Genomic DNA, 12,051 nt, shown 5'->3' on the forward strand with positions numbered 1-12,051 from the left:
CAATCAAAAATCCAAAGGAAGAGATAATTAAAATAGCAAGAACTTTAATAAATGACTGAACAAGAAGTCTCGTGGGTAATAAATAGAGACATCATCCCATATTATACAATTAACTCTCCAACCATGATGGTAAGTTCAACTCAAATAGCTCGAAAAATAAATTCAACCACACAACTTAGGAAATAACTCCATTATACTATTGGATTTTTTCTTGACTTATTCATTATAAAGGATCTGAGCATAAGGGCAAGTTTAATCGAATGTCAAAATAAAGATAACATTAATGAACGATCATCAATTTCACAAATCATCAAACCAATCATTTTTGCTTCAATTACTGCTCCAATCAATGTGTGACATCGTCGTCTTGGTCATTTGTCATCATGCAATCAATAATAGTTAATCTCTCCTTACTTTCTTCTAAATTTTAAATCAAGTATAATTTTAATTAATTGTGATGATTGTATTAGCAATAAAAGTCACCGACTACCTTTCGAAATGTCGGTTTAAGATTGACATCATTGACGAAAGCTCAATCTTGCGAGAGTATGATCGAAGATCATAATAAAGGTAAACATAAAAAGACATTCATATATTTGTTTCATCCTCAATCAATCTTATATTTAAATATAAATTTGATTAAATAATTTAAGTAATTGATCTCTAAGACTTAAAACATGGAATGAGCTTGTGAGCAATGTACTGAAGAAACGAAATATGTCGTATAGCCACGATGGAAACTAGGAAGACTCGAGTAGCGTTCCTAGTCAAAGCCGGTCAACATTCAGTATAATAGGGGATTTTTGGGTAGACATCTTATCGACGTGACCTCACATTTTCCGAAGTCGAGCTGCATCGTAACGTTTTGGTCGTTTATTTCATGAGCTGATCTCCTCGTAGATGGGATAAGATGGCGGTTTAGTTGACCATGGAGAAAAGATTTGACCAGGAACACGGCTTAGTTCCCGGTTATTTCCTCTGATTGGTATGTGAGATCTGATATGGAAGCTTGATGCAGTATAAAAGGTCCCAGTTGGCTCCATTTCTCTTCATTCGATCCATTCGAGAAGCAATACAGAAGCATAATTTGCAACCAGAGCATCATCTCCTCCTCGCTAGAAATGGCCATTCCAGTCATCGATTTCTCAAAGTTGGAGGGGAAGGAAAAAGCTGAAATCTTGGCACGGATTGCCAATGGATGCCAAGAATGGGGATTCTTTCAGGTTTGCATCCCATTTGACCGGTTCCTTCTTTGTCCTTACTGGGATCTTTTCGAGTTGACGCTGGTACTAAAGCAGAGGAATCTACCTGACCTGTTTGCAGCTGGTGAACCATGGGATTCCGGTGGAGCTCTTGGAACGCGTGAAGAAGGTGTGTTCCGAGTGCTACAGGCTCAGAGCCGAGGGCTTCAAGGGGTCGAAGCCTGTGCAGCTGTTGAACAAGCTGGTGGAAGAAGAAGACGAAGCTGCCGACGCTAAACGCTTGGACGACGTGGACTGGGAGGATGTCTTCCTACTCCAGGACGACAATGAGTGGCCGTCCAACCCACCGGAGTTCAGGTAATCATCAGCTTCCTATCGGGACTTGTTAGGCTGATTGATATGTGGCCGTACTCGTCTGTCCAAGTGCTGAAAGTTTGCACGGTCATTCAAGAGACCATGTGATAAGAATTAAACGAAGAAGATAGAAATTGTAGAAAATACTATGAAATGTATAAGATGTAATTGACTTATTCATTTGATAATGAGCTCTTGATAGCTATTTATACACACTCAACAGGAAGGTTATACACATTCAGCAGGGAGGATTTTTCTCAACTGCTTAGAGATTTTTCTCAACTGCTTATCAGCCCCCGCAAGATTGAGCTTCCATCAAGGATGTGAAAATAGTTTGACCGATGAGATGAAAATAGTTTGCGGGCTGGATTTGGCACTGGACTGGGTTCGCCTGGGATGTTGACCATTTCAGGTGGACACTGAAGAGAGCCATCAACGTAACCTAAGAGATCATAGCCAAATAGAATATTAGAAAGTTGTGCCCGCCAAGATGCATAGTTGCCGCCTTTGGATAATTTGAAGGGAATGAGTGCTGCAGCATTGATGGTGATAAGACTTTGAGAAGTGCTCAGAGTCCCTACAGAAACAGGGATAGAAATATCGGAAGAGGAAAATGAAGACATCCCAGATATTTTGTGGCGGTTGAAGTGATCTTTACAAAAGATGTAAAGATATAGGAGGGAGGGAGGAGGAGAAAAGCATATCGATGTGCTGTAGAGGAGGCTGCAGCGACGAACTACAGAGAAAAGCAGATCGATGAACTGTAGAGGAGGCTATAGTGATGAATTGCAGAGGAGGCTATAGCGCGATGAACTGCAGAGAAGGCTGCAGCGATGCACTGCAGAGGAGAGATTGTTGCAGCGAGGTGGAAGAAATCTCTGCAGCTTGCAGCGATTGCTACAGCGATGCTGGAGAAATCTGCAAGGTTGGAGATAGTTGCAGTAATGCAGTGTTGGAGTTTGGTGGCCGAAAGAACGGCGGAGTTTTCAGCGGAAGACTTCGGTTGGCAAGGGAGCAGCAGCCAGCGGTAGAAACAAAGGCCGTGACTGTTCTTCCTTTAGGAGAGTTGCCCACGGAAGAAGTGCTGCAACCGCAAGTGCTGCAGTAGGCTGCAGCGAATGGCTACGGCTGAGGGGCAGAGACGTCGCCGCGAGAGGGATGGTCGAGCGGCTGCGGCTGCGACCCAAGAGGAGGCGATGGACTCCGGTCGAGAAGCGAGAAGAGGGCTTGCTCTAGGCAAACTGCTCTGATACCATGATAAGAATTAAACGAAGAAGATAGAAAGATAGAAATTGTAGAAGAAACTATGAAATGTATAAGATGTAATTGACTTATTCATTTGATAGGGAGCTCTTGATAGCTATTTATACACACTCAACAGGGAGGTTATACACATTCAGCAGGGAGAAATTTTCTCAACTGCTTAGAGATTTCCTCAACTGCCTTGAGGAAATCTTATCTACTTATCACCATGAAGGAGTACAGGGAAGAGCTGAGGAAGCTGGCTGAGAAGGTGATGGAAGTAATGGATGAGAATCTGGGGTTCGAGAAGGGCTCCATCAGGAACTCATTCTCCGGAAACGGCGAGCATCAACCCTTCTTCGGCACCAAGGTGAGCCACTACCCACCGTGCCTGCGCCTGGACATGGTGAACGGCCTTCGCGCCCACACCAACGCAGGCGGCGTCATCCTCCGCTTCCAAGACGACTAAGTGGGCGGCCTGCAGATCCTTAAAGACGGGCAGTGGATCGACGTGCAGCTAGTGGCTAATGCCATCGTCATCAACACGGGAGACCAGATCGAAGTCCTCAGCAACGGGCAGTACAAGAGCGTGTGGCACCGCGTGCTGACGACCAGCAACGGCAACCGCCGCTGTTCGGCCTCCGAATCACCATGATCTCGAGGGACTCGATAAACCATGATGTTCAGTTAAGTCAACACTTTGATGATATACCCTCGAGGGACTCGACCAAGCATACCATGTCCTCAGGTCACTGGTGACATCTCTATGTCATAAGCAAGATAACGAATCGCGATATAAGTGAGTCTCGAGGGACTCAACCAATTCAACTTATATCGGGAATTGGTTCCTACCTATAATGATGGAAGGCCACGTGGGTCAATCTAATTGCCTTACGTTTACCGACTTAATATTATCGAGAGAGTTGTTTCTATGATTTGGTCTCCTAATATGACATGTCACACATATACATATTTAATATATATCTACATCGCATACAAATATATATACATGTCTAGTATGTGTATAAGCAATCACACCAGATGATCATGTACCACAACTTAATGTGATCAAGCCCGAGCCAGTAGGCCTAATCACTCACATCAAGATCTATGTGTGCAACCGTGCATCTTCATGCCCTGTGATTATCCATCTCGTCCTCGTCGATTCCGTCGACATCTCGATGCATCTTCATGCATTGCAATCGTCCGTCTCGTGGGTCCCGCTATCGCATTCACGCTCTCGCTGTGCCTCCTCATGTGATTACAACTTAATCATAGGCACGTAGGCTTGACAATAAATGAGAAATATAATAGATGTTTGCAGACCCTAATAATAATAATCACAAGTACACACATCACACGGTCCATGATCATCCGTCCACACATCATACATCACATGTATAAATAATCATTATCATGTAGGACTACTAGATAATAATAAAAATAATAATCAACTAAACTTTTTAATTAATTAATATTTTTTTAAAATCAAGGACATATAGGGAATTTTTGAATTTTTAGGGGTATTTTCATAATTTAGATAAAAGATAGAAACTGGAATTTCTCAAATTCTGAGGGGCAAAACTATCTTTTGCCCAGAAAACCCTAAGCCCCTTTCTCTTGCTACTGCTGCTATCGCCGTCGCCGCCACCACCCTGCCGGCGGTGGGCTGTGCGGCGGAGCTGGGGCGCCCCCGTGGGTACCGCTGCCTCCCGCGGGCAGGCGCCCTAGTGGGCGTCGACCCCTCCGTGGGTGGTTTTGCCCGCGAGGCAGTGCCCGCAAGCGGTGCTGCCTGGCCGGGCGGCCGCCCCTACGAGGTTTTTGCCCGCGGGAGTAGCGGCCACAGGGGGAGCAGCGGCCGCAGGCGCCGCTGCCCTGCGGTGCCTCTGCTCGTGGGTCCAACACCCGCAGGCGGCTGGGTTTTGCTCGCGGGAGCAGCGGCCACAAGTGCCGCTGCCCTGTGGTGTGTCACCCCGCAGGAGCAACGGCCGCAGGCGCCGCTGCCCTGCGGCGCCTCTGCCCACGGGTCCAACACCCGCAAGCACCGCTGTTGCGTGCGGGCACAGTGCCCGCGCGCAGGGGCCTGGCCGCACGCGTCCTGTCTTGCGGCTGCCGCTGCAAGCGGCCTACTTGCACACAGATGTGCTACCATCTGCGACGGCAGCGAGGGTAGCAACAGTTGCTGCCCTTTCTCGCTTTTGCGTCAACGATTTTGACGTCAAAAGCTTCTCAAAAACACAACACACGCAGTTCGAAACCAATTTATCGCATGAACAACATGGCTTTGATACCACTATTGGGAAATCTTGGGAGCGACATCACATGTGCAGCGGAAGAACAAGAAAATAAAATCCCCTATTCCCAAAGAGATGTTCGTCGTCGTGCAAAAAGTTGGTGCGCAAAATCCGTGAAACTTAAAACTGCATATAGAGTATATTGTATTACCTAGGGAGATCGTATATCCCTATTTCCTTGCAGATCTTTAGGAGAGGGTGAAGGAGGTCAAGCGTCCTCCTCTCTAGCGGTGATCCACACGGTAGGGCTGCGACGATGCTCCTCAAAACTCCAGGCCTGCTCTGAGGTGGAGAGGGGGAGGAGAATATGAGAGGCAAGCAAAGGCTTTGGTCTATGAGGCTCTGAATCCCTCCTATTTATAGAGGTCCCCTATCAAACCCTAATGGATCCTCCCCTAGTGGGTATCGGATCTGCATCCAATTACCCAAGCCTTTTTGATTAGTGGATCTCTATCCAATAATCTCTCATGGGCTCTTATTGGATCTCTTCCATGGGATCCAATAATTTATGGGCTTATTGGATATCCAATAAGATAAGGGGTCTGGCGGATATCTCATATCCGAACCTCTACTCATCGCAATGCCTACCATATGTGTGTGACCCTCTAGGCCCAATATCGAGCTGGCCATTCGTCATACCTATCAGAACTCCTTCTAACTTAGTGAATTATTATCTCTGTAATAATTCACTCGACTCATCGACTACGGACGTACTAGGCCACTACGCCGTAGTCCTTAGACGATACAGGGGAATCCAATCCATTGGACCTATTTGTCCTTAGTTACTGTGTACCTATAGTCCCTCATCCATCTAATATCCCAAAGACCATATATCGAGCATGGTGTCGTCAAACCCATATGGTTTCTACTCGAGTCTCGCTCTAATCGAATTCTCACGGAGAACTCTTTCTCTCTCAACCCGAATGACCCTAGCTAGGGATTTGTCTGAGCAAGAACACATGGGATATTCCTCTCATGATGCCGAGAGTGGATGATCCACTATCGACACTCAATAGCCCTCGTAAGGTTGACTACCACTCCCAATGACCAGCTGTAATAGATCTGAGACAGCCAAACATATAAGTCTGGTATCAAAGAGTGGAGTACTCATACAGGATATCCTTGGTATCTCAAGTCTAAGGACCAGATACACCACTAGGACTACAGAATCGCTATCTGACAATAAGGCATCATCAACCATCCAACATTCCGTAAGCGGATCAATCAGTGAACTCATTCTCCAATGAGCACCTGTACTGTATCCCTAGTGTCCCCACACGAGTAGCTATGAGACCAGTTGCATCCATCATATGGATGGGTATAAAGCACACCAGTCTGTCCGGTTATCTCGATGTCCCTCTCGAGTAACCTATGACCGAGATTATTTAGGATATGTGTTTAAAGGTGAATCGGTCTCACTATCGTGATCTCATCACGATCCAATTCCCATTGCACAAATCCAAGGACATCACAATATATATATATATATATATATATATATATATATATATATATATATATATATATGCATATATGCAATAGTTAATATAAAGTGATATATGCCAAAATATAATACGTAAAAAAATTCTGTATCAAGTCACACGTGTCATTACTCACGTGATTGGCTTACTAGGCACCTATGACTAGCAAATACAGTCCCTGCTACACCCCTCAAGGCCTAGCAACATACTAAACTTACTACACACTTCAACCTCCTATGGACGTATCCTTCTCATACCGAAGAGAAAGTTTCAATGCTCCATAGCTTCGAGCTTCGATTGCCTTGGGATGGCCATGAACATTCCATCGTTCGTATACAAGACCTTGCATGAGTACCGAATTCTTCAAGTTAGCAATTCCCCTCATCTCTGTGAGCTTTGCACAACTCTTTCGATTAATAAACAACCCATTCCGCCTTACATTGTCTCATTCTTTATCAAGCGCCATGCTTGCCTTGAGCACCATCAAGTATAGTTGCCAACATTGAGCCATAGCTCAAACTCAGCCATCCTAAATTTTGTATGCTACACTTTCTTCCCAGCTTGCTTGTTCTCGTGGTGCCTCTTGCACGAAGGGTTGGTCATTCCTCTGAATGCCAAGCTCAGATGTTTGCTCCTCTGAGCGACTCTATTTCCCTACATCTCCACGCTCGTTTTCCCCAAAATGGTCATGCGTGCTGGCAGCCCTCAATGCAGCCTCGCTAGATCCCCCACATTTGCATGCCAAGTGTTTCTATAAGTGTTTGTCCCGCTCTGATACCATCTGTCATGGACTTAGCTGGTTTTGACTAAGTCGTGCGGTCCCCTTGCATGTCTGTCCGCAAAGGTCAACCTCCTCGAAACCTCCCATGGTCCCTTAGGACCTACAAAAGAGTACCGCACGTGTCATCACTCACGTGATTGGCTTACTGGGCACCTATATGCATATATGCAATAGTAAATATAAAGTGATATATGTCAAAATATAATAAGCAAAAAGATTTTGTATCAAGTCACACGTGTTATCACTCACGTGATTGGCTTACTGGGCACCTATGACTAGCAAATACAGTCTCTGCTACACCCTTCAAGGCCTAGCAACATGCTGAACTTACTGCACACTTCAACCTCCTACAGACGTATCCTTCTCATACAGAAGAAAAAGTTTCAATGCTCCATGGCATCGAGCTTCGGCTGCCTTGGGATGGCCATGAACATTCCATCATTCGTATACAAGACCCTTATATGAGTACCAAATTCTTCAAGGTAGCAATTCCCCTCACCTTTGTGAGCTTTGCACAACTCTTTCGATCGCTAAACAACCCATTCCGCCTTGCATTGTCTCATTCTTTACCAAGTGCCACGCTTGCCTTGAGCACCATCAAGTATAGTTGCCAACATTAAGCTATAGCTAAAACTCAGTCATCATAACTTTTGTGCGCTACACTTTCTTCCCAGATTACTTGTTCTCGTGATGCCTCTTGCACGAATGCCTCTTGGCATGAAGATTCTTCGTGATAGGAAGAAAAGGAAGATTTAGCTATCTTAGGAGACTTACATTAAAAAGGTTCTTGAAAGATTCAACATGAGTAAAGCTAAAGTAGTTTGTTCTCCACTTGCTGGTCATTTCAAGCTTAGTTCGAAACAATGTCCTACAAGTGAGAAAGAAAAAGAAGAAATGTCTAGAGTACCTTACTCATTTGCAGTAGGCAGTTTGATATATGCTATGGTTTGTACTAGGTCAGATATAGCTCATGCGGTTGGAGTTGTTAGCCGATTTCTCTCTAATCCTAGAAAGGAACATTAGGCAGCAGTGAAGTAGATATTAAGATATTAAGATATTTATGTTTTGGCAATGATGAACCTGTGTTAGAAGGGCACACAGTTGCAAACATGGTAGGTGATACTGATTCCAAGAAATCCACTTCGGGGTTCTTGATGACATTTGTAGGGGGAGTAGTCTCTTGGCAATCAAAGTTACAGAATTGTGTTGCTCTATCAACCACAGAAGCAGAATACATAGTAGTTACTAAAGCCTGCAAGGAAGCTTTATGGATGAAAAAGTTTCTACAAGAATTGGGTTTGAAACAGGAAGGATATACTGTTTACTATGATAGTTAGAGTGACATTCACCTCTCTAAGAATTCAACATATCATTCTAGATCCAAGCACATTGATGTGAGATATCACTGGATTCGTGATGTGCTTGAGATGAAAGAATTACAGTTGGAAAAAGTGCATACCAATGAGAATGGTTCAGATATGTTGACAAAGTCTTTGCCTAAGGAGAAGCTTGAAGCATGTAGGCGAAGAGCGGGCTTGGTACAGCCCACCATATGAGCTGGAGGGGGAGAATTGTTGGGTCCAGCCCATATGTGGGCTTGGTCAATTAGGCCTTTTGAGCCCAAATCAAAGAAATTAAAAAGAGAGAGAGATAGGGCTATGAATGGGCAGCGTGAGGGCAGCGACAGAGTTCAACGAACGTGTTTGCAGCAACAACGATGTGGAGAGAGAGAAAAGAACAGAGAGAGAGAGAAAAAGATTAGGAGTTTTCTGCTTGACGATCAGTGGCCAAACGTTGTCAGTTTTTGCTCAAATTTTATGTAGAGAATCCTTGCAGCAAGCTCTATAATCTTAATAGTATTGATATATAGTTTACCCTCTCTGAGATACTTTCCTGCTATATCCACTTTGTAAGACTTAGAATTATCTGTTGATGAGATCCATCCTATAAGATGATGATTTGCTATTCTTAAGCCAAGATCTATGTTCTTGATGTTATTGTAATCCTCTAGTTATTCTAGAAAAGATTTATTATAAACCTGTTATCATTACTATTGATAGTGGAAGTTTGAGGTGGACTACGGTCCCGTGGTTTTTCCCGCATTGAGTTTTACACGTTAAAATTTGGTCTTACTGTGTGATTGATTTATTGGTAATATTGTTTATATTGTTTTGGTTGATATTAGCATTTTGATATCAAGTTGGTATTTTGATGAGGAACCCATTTTGATACACAAAGAGGGAAAAAAATTATTCCACTTTAACAGGTTTTTCCCAACATGCCTAAGTCGTGTGGCACCATTGCGTGTCCGTCCGCAAAGGTCAGCCTCCTCGAAACCTCCCATAGTCCCTTAAAACCTACAAAAGAGAAAACGGGTTAGAGAAATCGTCTCACTCGGGATCCACAAGCAAACATCTCAGAAAACACTTCATAGCCAATGCAAATTACAAACAAACTTTACAAGCTCTGAATGGTTGCACAACAAAGGGTTAAAATAGTCCACTACATACCAAAATCTCTCACAAGTGTCCACATGACACTAACCTTTATTTACAAACATAAAACGGCTACTAAACCCAACTAAAATAAGGCTATTAACCCTTTGACCATCCCTCTATATGTACAGAGCATAAACAAACCAAAAGATACGGACATACATAAACATTATATCAAACATTCTATTTATAATTTTGTCCGCGATAGTTGGACAAATGAGAAAATTGGTAGGTCAACAAAAAAGAGAGACTATGATCATCAAACAACGAGGAAGGAGAAGTCTTGAAGTAAGAAAAGATTTGATATCATGATTAATTGAAGAACTTGTAAAGAGTCATGATTTTTTTCATTAAGGTGATGTATATTTATACAAATTTTAAGAATTTTTTTTTCTTAATTATATACTTAAATTACTCAATTAAAATATACAGATTGATCTTTAAATTATAGATTTATTTAAGATATAAGAAATACAAAAATATCATTTTATATTTACCTTTGTCATTATTTCTATTAACATGAAAGAACCGTAGAAATCAGAACATATGTGATCAAAGTCGAGAGGCTGACGACTCGTTTTATTCATTACATGCGAAGAATTAAATCGAAGGAACAATACATCGTAATGAACAACGTGCACTTTTGCTATCCTCACACTGCTGTCACTGCCGCGAACCGCGGTTCCTTGGCCAAGAACTTTTGCTTCACGTACACATCCATGTAGTCCCCGAAAACGTACTTGGGGTACAGCGCTGTAGCAGAGTCGTCCTTGTTGGTCCCTGGAGCGATGGTGGCCTTCAAGGAGGGGTTGTAGAAGGAAGCGATGGAGCGGCGGTTGCCGTCGCTGGTCGTCAGCACGCGGTGCCACACGCTCTTGTACCGCCCGTTGCTGAGGACTTCGATCTGGTCTCCCGTGTTGATGACGATGGCATTGGCCACTGGCTGCACGTCGATCCACTGCCCGTCTTTAAGGATCTGCAGGCCGCCCACTTGGTCGTCTTGGAAGAGGAGGATGACGCCGCCTGCGTCGGTGTGGGCGCGAAGGCCGTTCACCATGTCCAGGCGCGGGCACGGTGGGTAGTGGCTCACCTTGGTGCCGAAGAAGGGTTGATGCTCGCCGTTTCCGGAGAATGAGTTCCTGATGGAGCCCTTCTCGAACCCCAGATTCTCATCCATTACTTCCATCACCTTCTCAGCCAGCTTCCTCAGCTCTTCCCTGTACTCCTTCATGGTCTCCCTGCAAGATTGCGCATGAAGAGCGCATACGTTAGGCACTTATAACTACATATCAATTAGCCTGACGAGCCCTGCGTGGAAGTTGATGATCACCTGAACTCTGGAGGGTTGGCCGGCCACTCGTTGTCATCCTGGAGAAGGAAGACATCCTCCCAATCCACGTTATCCAAGGGCTTAGCATCGGCGGCGTCGCTTTCTTCTTCCACCAGCTTGTTCAACAGCTGCACAGGTTTGGACGCCTTGAAGCCCTCCGCTCTGAGCCTGTAGCACTCGGAGCACACCTTCTTCACGCGTTCCAAGAGCTCCACCGGAATCCCATGGTTCACCAGCTGCAAACAGGTCAGGTAGATTCCTCTGCTTTAGTACCAGCGTCAACTCGAAAAGATCCCAGTAAGGACAAAGAAGGAACCGGTCAAATGGGATGCAAACCTGAAAGAATCCCCATTCTTGGCATCCATTGGCAATCCGTGCCAAGGTTTCAGCTCTTTCCTTCCCCTCCAACTTCGAGAAATCGATGACTGGAATGGCCATTTCTAGCGAGGAGGAGATGATGCTCTGGTTGCAAATTATGCTTCTGTATTGCTTCTCGAATGGATCGGATGAAGAGAAATGGAGCCAACTGGGACCTTTTATACTGCATCAAGCTTCCATATCAGATCTCACATACCAATCAGAGGAAATAACCGGGAACTAAGCCGTGTTCCTGGTCAAACCTTTTCTCCATGCTCAACGAAGCTGCCGTCTTATCCCATCTCGAAGTACATTTCACAAGGAAATCAGCTCATGAAATGAACGACCAAAACGTTATGACGCAGCTCGACTTGGAAAATCTTAGATCACGTTGATAAGATGTCTACCCAACCCCGCCCCCACCATACCAAACCTTGACTGGCTTTGACTACGAAGCATACACGAGGCTTCCTGGTTTCCATCATGGCTGTACGACATATTTCGTTTCTTCGTTA

The 12,051-nt window shown here is 44.4% G+C and overlaps 2 protein-coding genes and 1 pseudogene across 2 annotated transcripts; 2 read left to right on the plus strand and 1 right to left on the minus strand.

Annotated features, from left to right (window-relative positions):
• Positions 1-1,043: 1,043 nt before the first annotated feature.
• Positions 1,044-3,453, plus strand: LOC135677428 (1-aminocyclopropane-1-carboxylate oxidase-like; annotated as a pseudogene).
• Positions 3,454-3,658: 205 nt separating this feature from the next.
• On the plus strand, positions 3,659-5,014 carry LOC135677429 (uncharacterized). Its single transcript, XM_065189785.1, has 2 exons — positions 3,659-3,674; positions 4,398-5,014. The coding sequence occupies exons 1-2, from the start codon at positions 3,659-3,661 to the stop codon at positions 5,012-5,014; spliced, it is 633 nt and encodes a 210-aa protein (XP_065045857.1).
• A 5,384-nt stretch (positions 5,015-10,398) lies between these two features.
• On the minus strand, positions 10,399-11,695 carry LOC103974594 (1-aminocyclopropane-1-carboxylate oxidase-like). Its single transcript, XM_009389451.3, has 3 exons — positions 11,516-11,695; positions 11,180-11,415; positions 10,399-11,087 (listed from the first exon to the last, which is right to left on the minus strand). The coding sequence occupies exons 1-3, from the start codon at positions 11,615-11,617 to the stop codon at positions 10,502-10,504; spliced, it is 924 nt and encodes a 307-aa protein (XP_009387726.2). The 5' UTR covers positions 11,618-11,695; the 3' UTR covers positions 10,399-10,501.
• Positions 11,696-12,051: the final 356 nt, after the last annotated feature.

Source organism: Musa acuminata, chromosome BXJ1-6, assembly GCF_036884655.1.
Source record: "Musa acuminata AAA Group cultivar baxijiao chromosome BXJ1-6, Cavendish_Baxijiao_AAA, whole genome shotgun sequence".
Taxonomy (NCBI): Eukaryota; Viridiplantae; Streptophyta; class Magnoliopsida; order Zingiberales; family Musaceae; genus Musa; species Musa acuminata.